Here is a 24,615-nt window from a genome sequence, read left to right as displayed (position 1 = left end):
CCCGTTCCTGTCTGTCTATATATATATGCAACAAACAATTATGTCCTTCTCATAGAGGATCAGAGATATTCCCTTAGGTCTCATTTCACCAACTCTTTGGGCTTTATTATGTTTTATAAATACAGAGAAACAGCAACTCTGATTTTATAAGGGTTCTCAACACAAAAATAAAATATTGGCAAATGACAGAAAATGCAACGATAGCCAAATTTTCATAATTGTCAATGTATATTTCTGGCCCTTGCTGAACTTAGCACGACATTTGTAAATGGTCCTTTAGAAGTTCTGGCTGGAGGCAAGGCTGGTTCTGTCACACTGCTAGGGTTAAACACAGGGACAAAGTAAGTATAGAGAGGTATGGGGTATGTGGGTGCAAGGGTTGCTGTCTGATCTGTTAGGTGCCTAATAAATTGGTAAAATTAGGAAATAAAATATATTTTTCTATAGACATTAACTATGATTTTTCCATTACTGTGCACTTACATCTGCAGCATCAGGTTTCAACACCCACTTTGTCTTTTCTCCTAAATTTCACACCCAAGGAACTTAACCTTCGTGGAGGCCTTAGTAGAGATATGGAGACCTTAGTAGTGCCAAGAATTGAAAAATCTATCTTACTGTCCAAGGTGCAGAAAGCCTCTGATATGTGGCTGTTGACCAGAGACCTGGTGGCCTCGGAGTAACTTTTAATAGCCTCCTCAGGGTGAAAAATGATAACTAAGACACTGTCGGTGTAGAAAACTTACTTCAGAGGCAGACAATGAGAGGCTTAGAGGTGCTCCAAGTCCAAGGCACAATGTACAAGAACTGATCTATCATAAAAAATGCAGTAATGTACTCAGAATACAACCCAGGCTAACCCCAGCTCCAACCTTTAAGTGGATATTCTCGTAGAGCGAGGTAAGATGCTTTTTTCTAGACAATCTCTAAGGCCTCCGTGATAACTGGAATCAAAAGGTGCTTGAAGGTCCTATAGAACTTTCCCATTATTCCATCTGGGCCTGGAAGACTCTTTTTCTTAACCATTTTACTGCTCTCCCTCTGTTTAAACACATTTTTGCAACATTTGAGACCAAAATGCCATAGTTAGTAGTTATTCTTTCTCTTATGCTTCCTTTCCTTCTACTTTTCTCCTGGCTTTTTTCTCCCTGTTATTGAGTCTTTTTCTCCTTAAGTAAGTATTTCATCTGAGCTCTGATATACAAAAATAAATTTTCATGTCAGATCATTGTCTTCCCTTCCCTTCTTGCTATCTGACTCATGTTCAGTATCACTATCAGTACCTATCACAGTTGGATCTGGCCCACTATCGAAATTCTTTGGATGGCTACCAACTATTTATTCTCCATTTTTTACTCCAAATCCAGCCTCTTCAACTTTTCAGTTTCTTCCATTATATTAGTCCAAGGTTTACTGTTGGCTGGAAGATCAAACATATTCTTCAAATGTATTCTAACTAATGAAATAGTTTTAGACTTTCAGGACACTGCTACTCACTCACCAGTGGTGGAAATGTTATCTGGTTTTACTGACTGATTGCCTAGAAGCCGAAACGGATAACACAATATATAAAGTCATGGAATCAAGGGAGAACGCTGATCACTTCCCAAATCACAATAGACTGCAAGTATAATAAATATGTTGACTCCAAGTCCTAAATAAAGTTTTGTTAAAAGTTTATTTAGGCAATAAGTGAAATTTTTATTGTGTAACAAACCATTGGGATAACATTGTGTAAATTATACAATTACTTTTTTCTCATTTCCTTCCTCCCTCCTTCCTCATGAAGTTTTCTCTAGAGTTTATGTTGGGTCTGAACAATATAATGAAACATTTGGGGAGGAACATGCAGAACACAAGTGCCCAGGTGGAAGTCACAATGGCAAAGATCTCCATGGCAACAGTATACTTGCCCTGGGCACTGAGAGAGGCTGGGATAAAGTACACCCACACACTGAGGAAGGCCAACATGCTGAATGTTATTAGTTTGGCCTCATTGAAGTTGTCTGGGAGCCTCCTGGCCAGGAAAGCTACAGTGAAACTGACAGTGGCTAACATTCCAAGATATCCCAGCATGCACCAGAAGGCAAACTGAGAGTTTTCATTGCACTCTACAACAATGATTCCAGGTTTGGCTTCAATATTGAACTGGAAGAAAGGAGGGGAGATAGAGAGCCAGAAAATGCACAAAGTGAGTTGTATGAAGGTGCAGATGGTAATGATCATGTAGGGCACACGGGGAGTTGTCCATTTTTTGAGGCTGCTCCCGGGTTTAGTGGCCATGAAGGCAAAAACAACAATAACAGTTTTGGCCAAAATGCAGGATACACAGAGGGTAAAGACAAGGCCAAATGCCGCCTGGCGCAGAAGGCACTTCTCAGGTTGGGGGTAACCAATGAAAGCCAAAGCACAGAGGAAGCAGAAAGACAGAGATACTAAGAGAATACAACTCACTGAATAGTTATTGGCTCTCACAATTGGGGTGGATTTATAATGAATGAAAAGTCGAAAGACGGAAATTGGGACCATAGAGGAGAAAGTACTGATTGTTGCCAGGGTGATGCCCAAGTAATCCTCATAGGAAAGGAACTCAATGGGTTTTAGAAAACATCTGTCTCTTTTACTGTTGGGCCACATGTCCCAGGGGCACTTCCAGCACTCAATGGCATCTGAAAAGTACAAATGACAGCAATATGCAGATCAGGCCTCAGGAACATTGTGCTTTTTAAATATACGGACCTCTTATCATTCCAGTAATTAAGTAAATAAGCAAGACTTGTGTCCACTACTAAATAACACACTGCCCTACGTTTAGATGCACAAAGATAACAATTTGAAATCCATAATGGAATGATGTCCATTAAATTACCCCCCACCATAATGTTTAACCCACCTGTCTTATTGGAGATCTCCCCTTGAGCACAGGGGCTACACTGAAAGCAGCACACTGGCTCTCCTTCTTTTAAGGATTGTTTGAACCCCTCTGGACAACTCTGACTGCAAACAGAATTTGGAACCTTGGAAGAAATAAAGTCAATTATCAAACCAAAGTCAGGGCAAAAAGTTGACTCTCTTGTTGATGTGCTAAATGGGATGCCTATGTGATCACCTACCCCCTGATTCCCTGTAGCCCACCATATCAACTTGGTATTGATGCTGAATACGTCCCCAGAAGAATTCAAAGTGTCGTAGCTTCCCACTTTCACTTGCTTGATGGTTCCATCTGATCCCAACTGCCAGTTGACTATATCATAAACAGCTGGTGGGTTTCCATCCTTATCAAAGAAAACGTCTCGAGCGTTGTTCAGTGTTACTCGGACTTTCCTAAAGTAACTCATCAGCTGCAGAAAAGAAACACCCATTCTTGAGAAAAATATTAACCAAAATTGATGTCAAGATAAAAATTGATGATACCAAGGGGCAGATTTATCATAAAATGAGTTTAGAGCTAAATACATACAAACTCATGTTTTGGTCATTCCTATGGAATTTTTGGAAGCATATTTATAGAATGGTGCTATTATCAGGGAGACGTTTTTTTAAGTTCATATGTTTTTCTTTGGATGTAATGTTTATGTTAAAAAATCAATTTTTTGAATATATATATAGGGGCTGATTTAATAATGCTCAAGCCTTCAGACTCAAGGATTCGGATTCCAAAACCACAAGAGAATTAATCATTCAAATACCATGCTTCGTGAGAATCTCATTTTTCTTTTCCTCAACAAAAAAATAAGACGGCTAGTGATGACAGAATCTTTCCCGTTTAGCTTCGCCGTAAAATTCACGAAATGACCAGAAAATTCGCAAAACAGAAATTCCGTGAAACGTGTTTGCCTACAGCTTTTTTTTTGTCGACCGCATTAATTTTTTGAGACGTGACTGAGCCTATTTTGTGGGGACCGCGCCCATTTTGGCACAACAGCACCTATTTTGCCGCAACTGTGCTCAATCTGACACAACCGCATCTTTTTTTGATGTGCAACAAATTTTTCAGTTGCGAACTTTCATAGAAGTTACACAAAACAATTCGGCAATGCCGAAATGCGGAAATTGGCTGCGAATCCAGGTCTAGTGAAAAAATTCATTCATCACTGCTGATGGCTCGAGCATTCTCAAATTGGCCTGATGTGTAGAACAGGGATCCCCAAGCTTTCTTACTCATGGGCCACAGTCAAATATAAAAAGACTTGGAGAGCAACACAAGCACCATAAAAGTTCATGGAGGAGCCAAATAAGGGCTGTGATTGGCTCTTAGGGGCCTTTATGCACACTATCAGCTTACAGGGGGCTTTATTTGGTAGGAAATCTTGTTTTTATTCAACCAAAACTTGCCCCCAAGTCAGGAATTCAAAAATAACTCCCTGGTTTGGGGGCACTGAGAGCAACACCCAAGGGGTTGGGGAGCAACATGTTGCCCCTGAGCCACTGGTTGGGGATCACTGGTGTTGAACAAGGACTAAAGCCTACAGGCCTATGGTATAAAAGTGTCCTTCTTCTAATTACAAAGTCCTCACTTAGGGTACAATTCAGAATCTGTAGAGTTACCACTGGATATATGCAGGATATATCAAGGCAAACGCCTTCTTTGATATATTGGCAGCTCTAAGTGGCATTCATCATCATCAAATGCTCAACCAAAAATTGATATCTCTGATGTTATCTCCTTGCCACCCTTATTCATGACAGTTATTGACAGAGGGAGGCTAAGACTGTATTTTATTGTGAATAGTAATAAAAGTCAAAGTCTTAACAATACAAACAAAAAACCTTTTAATCTGATGAAGGACACTCTTATGTGGACTGAAACATTTATCCTGTTTAGCTCATTTATAGCTAAAGGTTCAGACTGTGACCCTAATCAACTCTTCCCTCATCCTATTTGTGGCAACCTGATTGTCATGATGGTGTATCACTGCAGAGTGGTAGAAATTAGCCTTCTATATGTTCATGAAGTCACCTTTGCAAAGTAATTAAGCTTCTCCTTGGAAGCCTAAATAGGGTGACACCAAGGAGAACATAAAAGAACATAAAGCCTTTGTTCAGCCTATGATTAAGTACCCTTTTTCGGTATGAAACGCGTAAGGCTTTGTAGCATAATCTGTAAGTGCAAATAAACTTTTTGGGTTTATTTCAACTTTTTGAGCTACTTAAGACTTATTTTTCCAGAGTGCCTGCCTGTTTTTCTAGTTTTCCCATATTTGACTCCCTAAGCTGAAGGTCTGGGGCACTAGACTATAATTGGTAAGAATTATACTTCGTTCACTTAGTCCTTTGTATATTTTATTTTTATTTTTGATCTTTACAAGGAGGACATAAACCTGAAGCAAAACGTTTCCATCAGACGCATTTCAACTTTTCATAAGAAAAGAAAGAAGATTTTAGCTTTTAAATTAATATGCAATACTTGTAACATATTGAATACAAAATTATAAGGGAATAGTGAAGATGAGCATTAAAAGGACATAACCTGTTCCTTTACCTGCCATGGTTTGAAATGTCCTATATCAAAACAATTATTTCCAATCAAGGCTCCACCCAAGGATCGACATTGCCTGAGGTCATGCAGAGCTGTTGCTATCACATACACCGCAGTATAGATATTGTAGGAGGCTCTTAATATGGACACATCATTATAGATGTTTTGCACAGAACTTAGATTTTCTTCTCCAGAACATTGTTTTTTGATGTTCAGTGTAACGGTGAGGTTCTTCTGGTCAGCAAATGTGCACCCAAAACCTTCTTCCCATAACTCTTTTGCCCAGGATATCCCTGGGGTATTGTAGATAGTCATTGAGTTGAGGAACTCTTGAAGACCTTTGATTTCAGAGCTGAAAAAGGCAAAGCCTATAGTCCCAGACAGTAAGGAGACATATTTATTCACTGCTAAACGGTTTGAAATGGACCAAGCCTCGCTGGCAACAAACGTTTTTCCAGTTACATTTTGTTTCAGCATCTCATCCAGAAGGGGTGTTAGGAAGAAGGGAACTGAGACGGCTACTATCACATTGGCGCTTGACTCCTTTATCATTTTAACAATGTTAGGTAGACGCAGTAGGTTTTCGGAAATATACACTGTGTAGGCCACACAAGCTCCTTCTTTCATGACCTCCTGTCTGATGACCTTTATTGCTTCACTTCCGTAATCATCGTTAGAAGCAATGAGCCCCACCCATTTCCATTTAAAGTGCAGCACCAGTTGTGCCAGTCCCCTGGCCTGAAAGTCATCACTCGGGACGGTTCTAAAGAAGGAAGGGAACTGTCTCTTGTCACTCAAGAGAGAGCTGGTAGAATAGTAGCTAATCTGAAGATAAAAAGATTCACTTTAGAATACAGCAGATTTTTTGGTACTTTTTATATTATAGTTGGCAAAACAGTAATTGTCATACATTAAATTATACATATATCAGTTAGAGACATCACAAATTATAAATCCAGTTCAAGTATACAAATTGAAGAGGTTGTGTGTTGGATATAGTCCATTGTTAGTAGGTATACATTAAGCCAGCTCTCCCACACCTTTTCAAACTTAAGGTGGCCATACTAGTTAAGATTGGATCTTCTGAAATGCCCACCTTAGAGCCCTACAGCCAAATAATCGAATACCAGCAATGGGTATAGAAGCCGATGGACTTAGGACTGCATCAATGAGCCAATGTGGTCCCATCAATCCTGCCCAATTGACTCCTTGCCAATTTTTGGATAGATATAGACCAGGAAGGCCCATCAGGGACCTCATACTTGTATAGAGACAAATCAGTCTAAAGGATGTGAGTCAGGTGCCCCATATGTGAGTTTGATTAGTGGAAGCCTACGATTCACTAAATTTAGCCAATAAGAGAAGGAAGGAGGGTTAGGTTGTAGCCAATGAAGTATAATATGTTTTTAGCATAAAATAATAAAGTATGGTAGAGTATGCTTATAAGGAACTAAGTTGTTTACTACACCTAATAGGCACACTTTAGTCGAGATGACTTGAGGTAAGTCTAGGTGATCAATAAGACATTGGCCCTAGAGCCAAGTAATCGGATTACAGCAACGTGCATAGAGGCCGTTGGACTTAGGATTGCATCAATGAGCCAATGTGGTCCCATCAATCCTGCCCAATTGACTCCTTGACGATTTGTGGACAGATATCGACCGGGAAGGCCCACCAGGGGCCCCATACATGTATAGAGAAGTTGCCAAATCAGTCTAAAGGACTTGAATCAGTAGCTTAAACTTGCCCGTGTATGGCCAACTTTAGATAGTGAGTCACATGCCTCATAATCGGATTACAGCAACGGGAATAGAAGCCGTTGGATTTAGGACTCCATCAATCAGCCAATGTGGTCTCATCAATCCTGCCCAATTGACACCTTGATGATTTTTGGACAGATATCGACCAGGAAGGCCCATTAGGGGCCTCATACTTGTATAGAGAAGTTGCCAAATCAGTCTAAAGGACTTGAATTAGTAGCTTAAGCCTGCCTGTGTATGGCCAACTTTAGATAGTGAGTCACGTGCCTCATATGTGAGTTTGATTAGTGGAAGCCTACGATTCACTAAATTTAGCCAGCAAGAGAAGGAAGGAGGGTTAGGTGGTAGCCAATGAAGTATAATATGTTTTTAGCATAAAATAATAAAATATGGTAGAGTATGCTTATATGGAACTAAGTTGTTTACTACACCTAATAGGCACACTTCAGGAGAGATGATTTGTGGTAAATCTAGGTGATCAATAAGACATTGAACCACTTTTCACCAAAATTTCACAATTAATGGGCATATCCATTCATCATGTAAAATATCAGCAGTAGGGTGGTGATAGTCAGGACATGTGGAGGAAACATTCTAAGTAATCTATCAGTTGAGTAATAGTAGAGATGCAGAATTCTAAAATTTAGCAGACATATGGCTCAGGATAGTTGATGTAGCCCACCCTCACTCACATCCAAGCTCCACCCCCCCAAGCAGATTTTATTTTTATGATAAAGTGTCAAATCATTTAGGGCTATTTTTAAACTTTCCAAGTTTGGACAATGCTGTAAATTTGAAAATGTTGCATTGTTTTCCATTGTGCCTTTATTTCAAAACTTAATAAACTGATAGAACTTTGATGCAAAATCAACTATTTTTTTTTAATCAATTTGACTTCCTCTCCAACTAAAATAGCAGCGAAATATGTTCACCAGCTCAGAACTTATGAATTCCTATTATTTGATGTCAAGGGATGAACAGTCTATATAAACTTCCTGTATGCAGTCTATGTAAACTTCCTGTATGCAGTCTATGTAAACTTCCTGTATGCAGTCTATGTAAACTTCCTGTATGCAGTCTATGTAAACTTCCTCTATGCAGTCTATGTAAACTTCCTCTATGCAGTCTATGTAAACTTCCTGTATACAGTCTACATTAACTTCCTCTATGCAGTTTATATAAACTTCCAGTATGCAGTCTACGTTAACTTCCTCTAAGCAGTCTATGTAAACTTCCTGTATACAGTCTATGTAAACTTCCTCTATGCAGTCTCTATAAACTTCCCGTATGTTGTCTACATTAACTTCATCTATGCAGTCTATGTAAACTTCCTGTATACAGTCTATGTAAACTTCCTCTATGCAGTCTCTATAAACTTCCTGTATGCAGTCTACATTAACTTCATCTATGCAGTCTATGTAAACTTCCTGTATACAGTCTACATTAACTTCCTCTATGCAGTTTATGTAAACTTCCTGTATGCAGTCTATGTAAACTTCCTGTATGCAGTCTATGTAAACTTCCTCTATGCAGTCTCTATAAACTTCCCGTATGCAGTCTACATTAACTTCCTCTATGCAGTCAATGTAAACTTCCTGTATACAGTCTACATTAACTTCCTCTATGCAGTATATGTAAACTTCCTGTATATAGTCTACGTAAACTTCCAGTATGCAGTCTACGTTAACTTCCTCTAAGCAGTCTATATAAACTTCCTGTATGCAGTCTACGTTAACTTCCTCTAAGCAGTCTATGTAAACTTCCTGTATGCAGTCTACACAAACTTCCTTTATGCAGTCTATATAAACTTCCTGTATGCAGTCTACATTAACTTTCTCTGTGCAGTCAATGTAAACTTCCTATTAAACCTTACCTGTGGAAATCTGTACAATCCCATGATGTGAGCCACGAGGATGGAGAAAGTGGATATTGTGTGTCCAATGACAGCGGTAAGAGGAGGATGTACCTGGCAGCAGTAATTTGGTATGACTCGGTCCAGACCAGTTATCATCCATAATGTTCCCCCTAACTCTCTTTGGAGTACAGCACAGGAGTCATATACATAGAAACCCAGGGTACTGTTGGGTAGGAGTTCGGGGTTTCTGTTGATCTCTTCCACCGCAAACCTGAAGGTCTGGAACTGCTGATAGAAGTCAAGGCGGAACCTAAATGGTTATATGGTTAAATGGTTAAAAGTTAAAAACGTCACTCAAACTTCAGTTGTCTAAGCTAAAGTTGTCACATTTCTTCTGAAGGAAACTACTAATTGTTCCATGATTAGAAAGTTATTGTGAGAAAACCTCTAGGAAGATAATGGGGGTCATTTATAATCTTTGCAATCAATATTTATTTGCACATGGTTGTTTTGTTCATCATTTTCCCTAAATGCTTAAATGTTGCACTTCTGTGCCTGACATTCCTTTATTTGTGAATTGCGGTGAGATGCAGATTGTGCACAAATGGCTCTCAAATGAGATGGGTGTTTGCCTGAGCGTGGCCACTGTGTGTGGTCATGTTGCATTAATATAGACTTGATGGTTATCTTCTGAATATAAATTTGCAGTGCAAATATGTTCCCTGTTAAACTCATTCTGCAATGTGTAATGAGCCCCAGTGTATCTCAAAATATTCAGTTATCATGTGTAATCATTTTAATACTCTTATATTAATTGGCGAATACCCGTGGACCCACCTGAAGCTGTGGGAGGATCATGGAGAACTACTGGTCATCATGAAAGTTCTGACACCAAACACAAAACTGCAGAACAGGAGAAACGTTGCAAAAATAGAACAAGTCTTTGTTAAGAAACAAAACAGTGATCTCAGCCTATAGTTTCACTGACCAGTACGAAATAGTGTTGCTTGGAAACTGCCTAGCAACCACCTAGTCTTCAGATTGGAGCTCTCATTGGAAGATGGTCCTTGAGTAAAGTCACCAAGCCTTCACACAAGGTTAAATGGATAAGGGCCAGAGCAAGGTTAACTAACAGTTTTACCATGACTGAAAGGGAGCTGCAGAACCAAACAAAGTTGGGTAGAGGAAGAATAAAGATCATGGTAGGGCTTATATTAAAAAGTAAGGGTTCAAGTGGCAAATAAAATTAACATTCGGAGTCTATTGATATTGGTGCCTTTTGATGAAAGTGTCCCACCTCCCTAAATGGAGGCAACTCGTACTTTAAAATAATGGTTGAGAAAACAAGCAGTTGGTTGGCCTTGTGCCCATTAGGCGCTTCTGGATTCTGTTGGGCATTCTATAAATTCTGTTGCGAATTCTTGACCGGAGTTGAGACCCTGTGGCAGTCCTTTATACCAAGGGGCATTTGGAGTGAGAAAAAACGCTCATTGACTTTAATGCATTTGGAGTAAAAAAAAAGTCCCGTGTAAAAAATTTTGCCCACGTAATTTTGTCGCCCATTGACCTTTTGATTGAATTTTCCTCTGTTTCGGAAATTTTTTGTGAATTTTTCGGTGAAGTGAAATGGGACAGATTCGCTCATCGCTGCATATTAGCTGTATGTGAAGGCGTTTTTTAGGTGGGGTACCATTAGTCAAGCACTTGGGATCCCTTTTCTTTTTAATAGATAGGGATAGGGTTACCCCCTGGCTGGGGAAAACAACGGCAACCCAAGACAAGGAGCAGTAACTGCCCAAAGAACAACTGAGCCAATGGCAATACCATCCCTTCCACAGGGCATAGGGGATTCTTGTAGGACCTCCTGTAAAAAATTGGTTTCTAGACATGAAAGCATTACTCAACAACAATGGGCACATTATTTTACATGGGAAATAAAATCTTACTTTTTGCAAGTATCTGGGGTTGGTTTCTCTTTATACGTGACCAAGGAGAAGACACCATCAGTGTGAATGGCAATCACTGCTCCTATTAGAAGATCCCCAGGTACCAGAATCCCATGGGAGCCCAAGATTGAGGGGTTCCCATCCATATAGTAGGCAGGGGTAAGGCATGTAAGGGTGAGGTGCAGGAATGTTCTGTAGAAATAAGATGTCAACCTGCAATGCAATGAGATGATTTTTGATATTTTTGGTTTGGTTATGAAGGATAATATAAGGGGAAAGAGGAGTAATAGCAGGTTAAAAAGTGACAGATGACAATTGTCCGCACCTACACTCTTAGTTATGGATTTGTGAGACTCAGCTGTTCTGGAAAATGTATCTTTGCAGATTAAAACCACTTTATTCAACCTTGTAGTTTTTCGAGTATGGGGATAAGTCACATTGGCCTCAAGGTGTTACTATTATAGGTCTGAAAACAGAGGCTTTCAGACTTGTTTTAGACAACCTGTCTCGTGCTCGTGACACCCTTATCTTTCTATGAACATACATATACGAGGCGTAACTTGGTCGCTCTGGGCACCCCTGCAGAAAAATCCTCTGAGGGGCCAAGCACAACCTGTCCCTCTTCCCCCACCCCCCTCCCAGCCTTTTTATGTCTCACCTCCCGGCCCTGAAGGGGCTGCTTATATTTAAAGGTAGGAGAGGGGCCTGGAAGGGGGTATTATGGTCCGTGCCCCCCTTTTGCCCACCCCTCGCTCGGCTGCTTTCTTTACATTAAGGCAGTTTATTGAAACCCAGGGGACCCCAATTCAGCATGAAAAATACTTAGTCAAATGCTCCTCTGCTCCTTGCAGTGGCAGGCAGTAACCCCAGTGTGAGTTATCCAATATGTGAGGTGGACTTCTGGAATGGAGTAAATGGCCTGCCTGGTCCTTCCAGAATACTCCAGGTTCCAGGACCTAAAAGTTGAAGTCTTTGGACAGAGAATATGTCTTTTGGAGCTTACATCTTCTTTTATGGAGAAATCTCTCCCCCTAACTGGCCTTCAGGCTGGGCCCCCTTAGCCCATAACAAGGTTACAGATATATAGAAACATTGGGGTAACAGTCACCCTGCTATAGTTCCAGGGGTACCCAGGGCACAAATAAGCACTCACCCCAAATCCCCCCCTAACTGGCCTTCAGGCTGGGCCCCCTTAGCCCATAACAAGGTTACAGATATATAGAAACATTGGGGTAACAGTCACCCTGCTATAGTTCCAGGGGTACCCAGGGCACAAATAAGCACTCACCCCAAATCCCCCCCTAACTGGCCTTCAGGCTGGGCCCCCTTAGCCCATAACAAGGTTACAGATATATAGAAACATTGGGGTAACAGTCACCCCGCTATAGTTCCAGGGGTACCCAGGGCACAAATAAGCACTCACCCCAAATCTCTCCCTAACTGGCCTTCAGGTTGAGCCCCCTTAGCCCATAACAAGGTTACAGATATATCGAAACATTGGGGTAACAGTCACCCCGCTATAGTTCCAGGGGTACCCAGGGCACAAATAAGCACTCACCCCAAATCCCCCCCTAACTGGCCTTCAGGCTGGGCCCCCTTAGCCCATAACAAGGTTACAGATATATAGAAACATTGGGGTAACAGACACCCTGCTATAGTTCCAGGGGTACCCAGGGCACATATAAGCACTCACCCCAAATCCCCCCCTAACTGGCCTTCAGGCTGGGCCCCCTTAGCCCATAACAAGGTTACAGATATATAGAAACATTGGGGTAACAGTCACCCCGCTATAGTTCCAGGGGTACCCAGGGCACAAATAAGCACTCACCCCAAATCCCCCCCTAACTGGCCTTCAGGCTGGGCCCCCTTAGCCCATAACAAGGTTACAGATATATAGAAACATTGGGGTAACAGTCACCCCGCTATAGTTCCAGGGGTACCCAGGGCACAAATAAGCACTCACCCCAAATCCCCCCCTAACTGGCCTTCAGGCTGGGCCCCCTTAGCCCATAACAAGGTTACAGAGATATAGAAACATTGGGGTAACAGACACCCTGCCATAGTTCCAGGGGTACCCAGGGCACAAATAAGCACTCACCCCAAATCCCCCCCTAACTGGCCTTCAGGCTGGGCCCCCTTAGCCCATAACAAGGTTACAGATATATAGAAACATTGGGGTAACAGTCACCCCGCTATAGTTCCAGGGGTACCCCGGGCACAAATAAGCACTCACCCAAATCCCCCCCTAACTGGCCTTCAGGCTGGGCCCCCTTAGCCCATAACAAGGTTACAGATATATAGAAACATTGGGGTAACAGTCACCCTGCTATAGTTCCAGGGGTACCCAGGGCACAAATAAGCACTCACCCCAAATCCCCCCCTAACTGGCCTTCAGGCTGGGCCCCCTTAGCCCATAACAAGGTTACAGATATATAGAAACATTGGGGTAACAGTCACCCCGCTATAGTTCCAGGGGTACCCAGGGCACAAATAAGCACTCACCCCAAATCCCCCCCTAACTGGCCTTCAGGCTGGGCCCCCTTAGCCCATAACAAGGTTACAGATATATAGAAACATTGGGGTAACAGTCACCCCGCTATAGTTCCAGGGGTACCCAGGGCACAAATAAGCACTCACCCCAAATCCCCCCCTAACTGGCCTTCAGGCTGGGCCCCCTTAGCCCATAACAAGGTTACAGATATATAGAAACATTGGGGTAACAGTCACCCCGCTATAGTTCCAGGGGTACCCAGGGCACAAATAAGCACTCACCCCAAATCCCCCCCTAACTGGCCTTCAGGCTGGGCCCCCTTAGCCCATAACAAGGTGCCTGATGCTGCCTTGCTAATAAAACCTGTACAAGCCGTGCTACTTACCTCATTCTGCCTGTCTGGGTAATGCACTCACTGTGTGTCTGTCTATATATATATGTAACATAATGAGGATCAAAAATTCTCTTAGGCCTCATTTCGCTAATTATATGAAGCTTTCTATACACAAACTAATAGCTGCTCCTTTGGCTTCATAAGGGGATGGAAACCCAAAATAAATTATTTCCTAATGAAATAAATGGTAATTCTAGCATTACAATATATATATATATATATTTGCAGTGGTTTAGCTTTATAAGATTGTGTGAAAAAACGTGCCAGTGAATTATACTCCCCTAAATATGTGAATGTGCTTCTGAAAAGATTTGTTTTGGACTGATTTATTAAAAACTGTTTTTCCAGCCTCATGTAGTACCGTATCCTGATCCAGCCATTTGGCCAACACTTCCACCCACTGCTGTGGGTTAAGCTCCACGGGTCTTTCAGTGGCCGGCATGTTCAAGTCAAACCACAAACAACAGAAAGAAAGGTGTGGATCCCAGTATTTTTGTAGGCCCAAGCAAAAATGAGCAGCATCTCAGGCCTCATCTCATGGTACATTTCTCCTAGAGTCCAATTGACTCTGTTATTGTTGTCCTGGGGGTAACACAGTGTTGTGGGTGACTTTAATACTCCTTGGAACTTACATAAGTGGTAGGGACTACCATCACAAACTTAGAAAAATGGTCTATGAAGCCTAAGGCATACCGGTGCCCTGCCAGAGCTCCATGAATGGTCACATGCCATTGAATGGTCAATAGCCAAAGAGTCTCTTGGTTAGCAGGGACTTGGGACTAATATTCTGGTCCCACATCTGTCAGGGGGCTCATGCCCAGAATCACGGGCCACCAATACTTTACACAGTAAGTACTAGTTAAGTAATGTAATGTCCATCCAGGTGATGCCTACCACCTCAATATGAATTTACAACCCGTAGTGTCAGTCATGACACCTGCCACTTCAAGTCCAGAAAGTCTCCTTGCTTAAAGAAAGCAAAAGACACTGTGGTCACCTCAGAACTAGTGTCTCAGAACAGGCAGTGAGACTTCTGTTCCCCTAGCTCTTCAGACACAAATCGCCAGGTCCTTATCTGCCCTTCTTTCCACTCAACGGGGAACACATTAGCCTCCCCTGCAGTAGGCCCCATAAGCATAGATACCTCTAGCTTAATGGCAAGTCAGGGTACTTTCATAATAGTGGCAAGTCGGGGCTGTGTGAATTGGCATACCATAGTGCTAACAATGGGAAGGCCAGCTTCCACCTTGTTGGCTTCAACCTCTTCTCAGTGGCATGTTTGGAATCCCCTTACGGAGATTAGCCACCTCTCACTGCATCCAGGGACTCTTACAGCTCTTTCACAATTTCCTTTAGGCCTCTCGAGGTCCTTCCAGCAGCTGTCTCTAGCTTAGGTGAGGCCATGGTCATGATGGACACAGGCTATATGGCATTTTCCTCACTTCCTGACTTCTTTTACTGACCGCCCTGAAGATGGTGCAAAACAGGATCTGACACCAGCATGGATTTTATCTCTCAGTGTCTCCGGTAGACAACTGCCACTGTAACACCGACCTATGGGCATCACCTTCCAGTGTTCCTAGGGCTAGTCTTGCCCTGGGACTTCTGAGACCTTCCATCCCGGTTGATGCCACACGGGCTGATTTTCATCCTGAGGAAAAACACAGGCCAAGAATTAGCCCCTATGCTGGCATCACCTTGCCTGTACCTGGAACCACTGTGGATATCAGCTCTGAAATGCAAGCTCTTGGGTTTTTTAGCCTGCACCCAGTCCAACCCAATGGTTCGACAAGATATTGATGCCAGCAGATGGGCTGATACTAGGCCTGCCGTTTTCCATAGGCTGAGAATCAGATCTATGGGGCATCAGCCTTAACTTATTCACTTCTGGGACCTTATTCACTTCTGGGACCTTCCATCCTGGTTGATGCCACACGGGGCTGATTTTCATCCTGAGGATAAACACAGGTCAAGAATTAGCCCCTATGCTGGCATCAGCTTCCTACCTTGCCTGTACCACTGTGGATATCAGCTCTGAAATGCAAGCTCTTGCCAACACAATGGTTCGGCAAGATAAGAGCCTGATGCCAGAAGATAGTTACATAGTTACATAGTTACATAGTTACATAGGGTTGAAAAAAGACCAGTGTCCATCAAGTTCAACCCATCCAAGTAAACCCAGCACACTTAACCCACACCTACCAATCTATACACTCACATACATACACTATATATACAACCACTAGTACTAACTGTAGATATTAGTATCACAATAGCCTTGGATATTCTGATTGATCAAGAACTAATCCAGGCCCCTCTTAAAGGCATTAACAGAATCTGCCATTACCCCATCACTAGGAAGGGCATTCCCCAACCTCACTGCCCTCACCGTGAGGAACCCCCTACGCTGCTTCAAATGGAAGCTCCTTTCCTCTAATCTAAAGGGGTGACCTCTGGTGCGCTGATTGTTTTTATGGGAAAAAAGAACATCCCCCAACTGCCTATAATCCCCTCTAATGTACTTGTACAGAGTAATCATGTCCCCTTGCAAGCGCCTCTTTTCCAGAGAAAACAACCCCAACCTCGACAGTCTCACCTCATAGTTTAACCCTTCCATCCCCTTAACCAGTTTAGTTGCACGTCTCTGCACTTTCTCCAGCTCATTAATATCCTTCTTAAGGACTGGAGCCCAAAACTGCCCCCCATACTCAAGGTGAGGCCTTACCAGGGACCTATAAAGGGGCAAAATTATGTTCTCATCCCTTGAGTCAATGCCCTTTTTTATACAAGACAGCACTTTATTTGCTTTAGTAGCCACAGAATGACACTGCCTGGAATTAGACAACTTGTTATCAACAAAAACCCCCACATCCTTCTCCATTAAGGAAACCCCCAACACACTCCCATTCAGTAGATAGTTTGCGTTTATATTATTTCTACCAAAGTGCATAACTTTGCACTTATCAACATTGAACCTCATTTTCCAGTTTGCTGCCCAGTTATCTAATTTTGTCAAATCGCTCTGCAAAGCGGCACATCCTGCATGGAACTTATAGTTTTGCACAATTTAGTGTCATCAGCAAAAATAGAAACAGTACTGTCTATGCCCACCTCCAGGTCATTAATAAACAAGTTAAAAAGCAAAGGCCCAAGGACTGACCCCTGCGGTACTCCACTAACCACACTGGTCCAATTAGAAAATGTTCCATTTACCCCACTCTTTGTACTCTATCCTTCAGCCAGTTCTCTATCCAATTACAGATATTATGTTCTAGGCCAATATTCCTTAATTTGATCATTAACCTTCTGTGAGGTACAGTATCAAACGCTTTAGCAAAGTCCAAGTAGATGACATCAACTGCCATTCCAGCATCAAGGTTCCTACTCACCTCCTCATAAAAGGCAACTAAATTAGTCTGGCAAGATCTGTTACGCATAAAACCATGCTGGCACAAACTAATAGTATTGTGAACTGCAATGTATTCAAGTACCCTATCCCTTATTACCCCTTCCAAAAGTTTTCCTACTACTGATGTCAGACTAACAGGCCTATAGTTTTCAGGCTGAGAACGGGATCCCTTTTTAAATTATGGCACCACATTAGCAATCCGCCAGTCTCTTGGCACCATGCCAGACCTCAATGAATCCTGAAAAATTAATTGAAGAGGTTTGGCAATCACAGCGCTCAGCTCATTTAATACCCTGGGATGAATCCCATCCGGCCCTGGACCTTTGTTTACCTTTACATGTTCAAGTCTCTTTTGAATTTCCTCCCGAGTGACCCATGCGCCAGTAGCTAAATTACTAGCACTGGGCATATTACAAGGGAAGCCTTCATTATCTGGCTCCTCAGATGTATAGACAGATGAAAAATAAGAGTTCAAAATTTCTGCTTTTTCCCCGTTCTCATCAACCATCTTACCCCCCCCGTGATAATAAAGTTCCCACCCCTTCTTGCTTCATTTTTTTACTATTCACATAATTAAAAAATAATTTAGGATTCTTTTTACTCCTAGCTGCAATATCCCTTTCCATCTCTATTTTAGCTGCCTGATAGCTTTTTTGCTGCTTTATTTGCTTCCTTGTACCTGATGAAAGTCCCTGCTGTCCCAGCTAACTTGAATGCCCTAAAAGCACGTTTTTTCTTACCAACCTCGACAATAACACTTTTATTCAGCCATAAAGGTTTTGCTGGATGGACTGATGGACTGATACTCATCCTGAGGTTTTCCACAGGCTGAGAATCACATCTATGGGGCATCGGCCTTAACTTATTCAACTTTCACAAACCTCCCACTTACCAAAGGCTGGAATCCATTAGTGCCCCGGTGTGGCCCCGGAGATTAAAAATAGAGATCAAAATTACAATATTTGCAGTCTAGCAGCGAATCTTTTCAGATTGACTGGATTAAGAATTTGGTCAACCATGACTATACTGGGACCTGCCCAACTGATTTTCTGACGTTGAATGAAAAATCGCTAGGTGTACAATCATACGGTACCCACAAACCTTGTGATAATTTGACAGATTTGTCAGATTTGCACTAAAATCGGTCATTAGAGAGAGAGAAATCTCAACATTTGGGTTTGATTTTTTTCCCAGAGTCGAGTTTTTTTAGCTCTGAAACTTGCACAATTTGAGTTTTGGGCCCCCTCAGAAGATTTTTTTGCAGGGGGGCCTGGCGTGACCAAGCTATGCCACTACTAAAACTACTTTTTTATATCCTATCTATCACTCCTAGGCACATTTACTAATCCATGAACATCCGAAAGCATCCGAATGCGTTTTTGTTTTTGTAATGATTGGTATTTTTGCATTTTTTTCCGTTGCCGTCACGATTGTTTCGTATTTTGTGCAACTTTTTCGTCGCCGTTACGACTTTATCGTATATTTTCCGCGACTTTTTCGCCGCTGTCACAAAAAATTCGGATTGGTTTTTCCACCGTTTACAATTGCTCAATACGAAAAAATTGCGAAGGCGACAAAAAAATCATGCAAAATCCGATAAAGTCATGACGGCGACAAAAAAGTCGCGCAAAATAAGAAACAATCGCGACGGCGACGAAAAAAAAATCACAAAATTTTAGTTTCCAATCCGTTTTTTTCCCATTCGGGATTCGGATTCGAGAATTAGTAAATGTGCCCCCTAGAGAATATCTTCACAACTAACTAGGCCTACCTTTGCCTAGACCTTTGCCTAGATCTTTACCTAGACCTTTACCTAGACCTACCTTTGCCTAGACCTTTGCCTAGACCTTTGCCTAGATCTTTACCTAGACCTTTACCTAGACCTACCTTTGCCTAGACCTTTACCTAGACCTTTACCTAGACCTACCTTTGCCTAGACTCCAATCTTCTTCCCCTACAAGTGTATTGATATAAAGTTTTAAGGTGGAAATAATTAAATGTGAATGAAAATCTGCAAGTCCTATATATTGTTTTGTTAAAAAGTTTATTTTGGCAAAATAGTGCAAGAAAACAAAGGAATACCATTTTATAAATTAGAAAATTATTTTTTTCTTTATTTCCTTTCTTCTATCTTTTCCCATGAGATTTTCTTTAGAGTTCATGTTGGGTCTGAACAATATAACGAAACATTTGGGGAGGAACATGCATATAACAAGGGCCCAGGTGGAAGTCAGAATGGCAAAGATCTCCATGGCAACAGTATACTTGCCCTGGGCACTGAGAGAGGCTGGGATAAAGTACACCCACACACTGAGGAAAGCCAACATGCTGAATGTTATTAGTTTGGCCTCGTTGAAGTTGTCTGGGAGCCTCCTGGCCAGGAAAGCTACAGTGAAACTGACAGAGGCTAAAAATCCAAGATATCCCAGCATGCACCAAAAAGCATATGGAGAGTTTTCATCGCACTCCACAAAAATGATTCCTGGTTTGGCTTCACTGTTATATTGTGGGAAAGGAGGGGAGATGGTCAACCAAATCACACACAAAGTGAGTTGTATGAAGGTGCAGATGGTAATGATCATGTAGGGCACACGGGGAGTTGTCCATTTTTTGAGGCTGCTCCCGGGTTTAGTGGCCATGAAGGCAAAAACAACAATAATAGTTTTGGCCAAAATGCAGGATACACAGAGGGTAAAGACGAGGCCAAATGCCGCCTGGCGCAGAAGGCACTTCTCAGGTTGGGGGTAACCAATGAAAGCCAAAGCACAGAGGAAACAGAAAGACAGAGATACTAAGAGAACACAACTTACCAAATGGTTATTGGCTCTCACAATTGGGGTGGATTTATAATGAATAAAAAGTCGAAAGATGGCAAGTGGGACTACACAAGAGAAGACACTTATTGCGGCCAGGGTGATTCCTAAAGAATCATCATAGGAAAGGAACTCAATGGGTTTTGGAAAACATCTGTCTCTTTTACTGTTGGGCCACATGTCCCAGGGGCACTTCCAGCACTCAATGGAGTCTAAAAAAATAAAACATAAAAACTCTTATTCAAAAAATTCTTATTCACAGTACACTTTACTGGATTCATCTAAAGTCATTCTTAAAGAAAGACAGTGGAGATGACAAAATACAACACAACACAGATGGAACCAAAAGTATCTCAAAGTGATATCTCAGGCTATTCCAGATAAATGTCACCCAATGCCAAGTTGCACTTCTAAATATAATTTACTATGTGAATTAGGCATAAATCTGATTAAAATTGTTACTGACCTGTCTGATTGGAGATCTCTCCTTGGGCACATGGAACGCACTCAAAGCAGCACACTGGTTCCCCTCTTCTTGCAGCTTTCCTGAACCCCTCTGGGCAACTCTGGCCACAAACAGAGAGTGGTATCTTGGAAAGAAATTAAATATTTTATATTACATTTATTGGGATTTTATCATCTGATTATTAGGTCTAAATCTAGTGCACCCAAAAACCAACAAAGACTGTCTATTTGAATAAGCACCACAATAAAAGCCCAAATACTTGTCATTGTCCTAATAACTCAAAGTGTGAATTGAATGAATGTAGATTATAACTAATTGTCTTCAGAAGAATCTGTCATCTACAGGGATAACTATACATTGCTAAATGTAAGTTGAATTTGCTGAAGGAAGAATGTGGTGGAAGCTAGGAGATGCTTTGTGATGCCTTACCTCCTGGTTCCCTCTTGGCCATGCCCACAATAAAAATACATGTCATTGTCCTAATAACTCAATGTATGAATCGAATGAATGTAGATTATAGCTAATAGTCTTCAGAAGAATCTGTCATCTACAGGGATAACTATACATTGCTAAATGTAAGTTGAATTTGCTGAAGGAAGAATGTGGTGGAAGCTAGGAGATGCTTTGTGATGACTTACCTCCTCATTCCCGCTTGGCCACCATATTGCACTAATATTGATGCTAAATACATTTCTTGAAGTATCCATCGTGTCATAGCGTCCAACTTTCACCTGCCTTAGGGAGCCATCCGACCCTGGGTGCCAGTTTACTATATCATATACAGCTGGTGGATTTCCATCCTCATCAAAGTAAACTTCTCGACCATTGCTTAGCTTTACCCGGACTTTCTTAAGGTAATGGAGTAGCTGCAGAGTAGGAAACACAAACAGTTGGCTTTACATCTCCTTATTATTACTGCTATCTTATTGTCTCTGATTGATTAATCTAAGATGACAGTTACATTTTAATGCCAGATTTACACGAGTAGGTAATAGATAAAAAAACATTTGCCAACCCCTGGCTACAGGATAGGTTAAAGCTGCAGATTGTGGTCCTTCACAATGATCCGGCAGCTTATCTGACCATGTATGGGGACTAGTGATGAGCAAATTTTTTTTGGAAGGCATGGATTCGCAGCGAAATTCAGCATTTCGCTATTGGCGAATTGTTTTGCGAAACTTCCATGAAAATTCACAGCAGAAAAATTTGTTGCTCGTATTTTTTTTTGCCGCGCATCAATTTGGGCGCGGTGACGTCAAGTTGGGCGTGGTTGCATCAAAAAAGCGCGGTCACATCAAAATAGTGCAGGCAACAAAAAAAATGGGTGACAAAAAAATTGATGTGGGCGACAAAAAAAAATTGTGCAACAATGCGAACAAAATGGATTTTTCGGGAATTTTCTTGCCTTTTCGCGAATTTTATGGTGAAGCGAAATGGGACAGATTTGCTCATCACTAATGGGGACCCCTGATGGACCTACCTAGCCGATATCTGGCCTAAAATTGGCTAGATGTCAATTGGGTAGGTTTGGTTTTCCTGTCTGGTCGGGACAACTTCAGCTTATTGATGCTCACTTGCTCCGACAGGTCCTATTCCTCTCATTGTAATTCAATCGTTTGGCCTATTGGTGGAAAGATCTATTTGTTTGCTAAATTAGTGGATCTTATAGTCTATGGCCACCTTAACCCATATAAAAGGTCACTTTATCAAAGGTGTGACCTCATCATCAAAACTATCTATGTATATATAGATTTATGTAAAATGTAGTTGTTTGTTCTTCTTGTATCCACATCATAAAGTAACATGGCCCTGGAAGTGGACTAGCAAGACTAGAAAGTGGATGATTTATTGGTTTAACTCAATGCCATAATGATGTACCTGCCATGGCTCAAAGTTCTCTAACGTTGCACAATATTTGTTAAACAATGGTCCAGCCAAGGTTTGGCAATGGTTGAGGTCATCCAGAGCTTTTGCTATGACATACACCGCAGTATAGATATTATAAGAAGCTCTTAAATTGGAAACATCGTTATAGCTGTTCTGGAGGTTTTCTAGATCTTCATCTCCTGTGCATGGGTTTTCTAGAGCATTCACGATATCAGAAGAGTTTGTCTGGTTAGAAAAAGTGCAGCCGAAAGCTTCTTCCCAGAAAAATTTCGACCACATTGTCCCCGGTGTGTTGAGTGGATTAATGGAGTTCAGAAAACGTTGAAAACCTGGGATAGTTGAACTGTGAAAAGCAAAGCCGATTGTTCCAGATAATAAAGAAGAGTATTTTGGGACAGATAAGACATTTGAAATGGACCAAGCCTCACTGGCAATAAAACTTTTGCCAGTTACGTTCTGCTTAAGCATCTCATCCAGAACAGGGATTAAGTAGACATCAGTACAAAAGGCCACCAACACACGGGCACTTGACTCTTTGATAACCTGCACAATGTTATGTATGTTTTGATCCATTGGGTTTCTTGACATATATATTATGTAAGCTACGCAAGCTCCTCCCTTTGTTATCTCCTGTTTGATCACTTCTAAGCCTTTATAACCATAATCATCATTAGAAGCTATGAGCCCGACCCACGTCCAGTTAAAATGTAGCACCAAATGGGCCAGTCCTCTGGACTGAAAGACGTCACTGGGGACGGTTCTAAAGAAGGAAGAGAATTGGGTCCTGTCACTCAGAAGAGAACTGGTTGAGAAGTAGCTGATCTGTTGGTAGAAACATGCAGTTAATAGTCATTCTACTCTGGACAGAGATTAAAAGCACACTCAAATGGAAGCACTTTTTGCATCTCCATAAGGGAAGGTTGTTGGTAGACTTTTGGCAATTGCACTTCAACTATTGGAGAAGAAAAGGTTGGTCTTCCATAATGTGCATAATAAAAAAAACTCATCTTCTGGCCAAGAGGTAACTGCATTCCCTTAGATGCCCTGGATCGGGATATCTATCTGCCTTTATACAGGTGTGGGATCCCTTATCCGGAAACCCGTTATCCAGAAAGCTTCGAATTACGGAAAGTGTGTCTTCCATAGACTCCATTATAATCAAATAATTTAGAATTTTAAAACTGATTTCCTTTTTCTCAGTAATAATAAAACAGTACAGTGTAATTGAGCCCAACTAACATATAATTACCCCTTATTGGGGCAGAACAGCCCTATTGGGTTTATTTCATGGTTAAATGATTCCCTTTTCTCTGTAATAATAAAACAGTACCTTATACTTGATCCCAACTAAGATATAATTACCCCTTATTGGGGCAGAACAGCCCTATTGGGTTTATTTCATGGTTCAATGATTCCCTTTTCTCTGTAATAATAAAACAGTACCTAATTGGTTAATTGGAGTCCTTACCTGTGGGACTTTGTACAATCCAAGGATATGAGCCATAAGCATGGAGTAAGTAGACTTTGAGTGGCCAATGATGGCAGCCAGAGGGGGGCTTTTTCTGCAGCAGTAATTAGGAACCTCCTCAGTCTTTCCAGTCAGCATCCACAGGGTTCCCTTTATCTCGCTCTGTAGAGCAGCACAAGAGTCGTAGGCATAGAAGCCCAAGGTGATGTTGGGGAGGAGGTCAGATCTTTGGTTGATTTCTTCCACTGCATATCTCATGGCCTGGAGCTGTTGGTAGTTTTCAAACCTGAACCTTGTAGGAAACACAGAATTTATCAAATTTGTAATGCCAATGTTATAATTTGGATCACCATACCATAGCGTGACCAATAGGATTGTTTCATCAAATACAAAGTACTGGTTTATTTTTATGGGTAGGAAAATCGTTCTTGGTCATGTCTACAGAAATAGCAGAGATAGGTTGCTCGGCAATATACTGTACCAGATGCCAAAAGCTCTACGGAAGTTCACAAGAGTCCTCACATTGTGCAAATATCTGCTGGCGGCATCTCGTGGAAGGTCACCGTAGGGTACAGTTTGGCCACGTGAATGGGAACCACTCCTCCGATTAAGAGATCTCCGGGTACAAGAATCCCCTGTGGGCCCAT

General features: G+C 41.6%; 2 protein-coding genes across 2 annotated transcripts; both read right to left on the bottom strand.

Moving 5' to 3' along the window:
• Positions 1–1,758: 1,758 nt before the first annotated feature.
• LOC100493136 (extracellular calcium-sensing receptor) lies at positions 1,759–18,243 on the bottom strand. The gene is made up of 7 exons (XM_012960280.2): positions 18,227–18,243; positions 15,493–15,576; positions 9,113–9,404; positions 5,483–6,304; positions 3,114–3,341; positions 2,894–3,017; positions 1,759–2,669 (listed from the first exon to the last, which is right to left on the bottom strand). The coding sequence occupies exons 1-7, from the start codon at positions 18,241–18,243 to the stop codon at positions 1,759–1,761; spliced, it is 2,478 nt and encodes an 825-aa protein (XP_012815734.2).
• A 1,184-nt stretch (positions 18,244–19,427) lies between these two features.
• Positions 19,428–24,615, bottom strand: LOC100492970 (extracellular calcium-sensing receptor). The gene is made up of 6 exons (XM_012960279.1): positions 24,491–24,615; positions 23,969–24,254; positions 22,492–23,322; positions 21,252–21,479; positions 20,614–20,737; positions 19,428–20,359 (listed from the first exon to the last, which is right to left on the bottom strand). Exons 1-6 carry the CDS (start codon positions 24,613–24,615, stop codon positions 19,428–19,430), a joined length of 2,526 nt encoding a protein of 841 aa, XP_012815733.1.

The sequence above is a fragment of the Xenopus tropicalis genome, chromosome 3, assembly GCF_000004195.4.
Source record: "Xenopus tropicalis strain Nigerian chromosome 3, UCB_Xtro_10.0, whole genome shotgun sequence".
NCBI lineage: Eukaryota > Metazoa > Chordata > Amphibia > Anura > Pipidae > Xenopus > Xenopus tropicalis.
This window is presented reverse-complemented; position numbering and strand designations above follow the sequence as displayed.

What these genes read in the sequence shown, in the direction of transcription:
- LOC100493136 (XM_012960280.2), bottom strand. An exon ending in AGCCCTAGGAACACTGGAAG is followed by an intron (nt 9,405 to 15,492) that starts GTGATGCCCATA and finishes ATAACCATTTAG; the next exon opens with GTTCCGCCTTGACTTCTATC. An exon ending in GATTGTACAGATTTCCACAG is followed by an intron (nt 6,305 to 9,112) that starts GTAAGGTTTAAT and finishes TTTTATCTTCAG; the next exon opens with ATTAGCTACTATTCTACCAG.
- LOC100492970 (XM_012960279.1), bottom strand. Translation starts at nt 24,615, where the DNA reads ATGGGCCCACAGGGGATTCTTGTACCCGGAGATCTCTTAATCGGAGGA. An exon ending in GATTGTACAAAGTCCCACAG is followed by an intron (nt 23,323 to 23,968) that starts GTAAGGACTCCA and finishes TTCTACCAACAG; the next exon opens with ATCAGCTACTTCTCAACCAG. An exon ending in AGAGATCTCCAATCAGACAG is followed by an intron (nt 20,360 to 20,613) that starts GTCAGTAACAAT and finishes TTATTTTTTTAG; the next exon opens with ACTCCATTGAGTGCTGGAAG.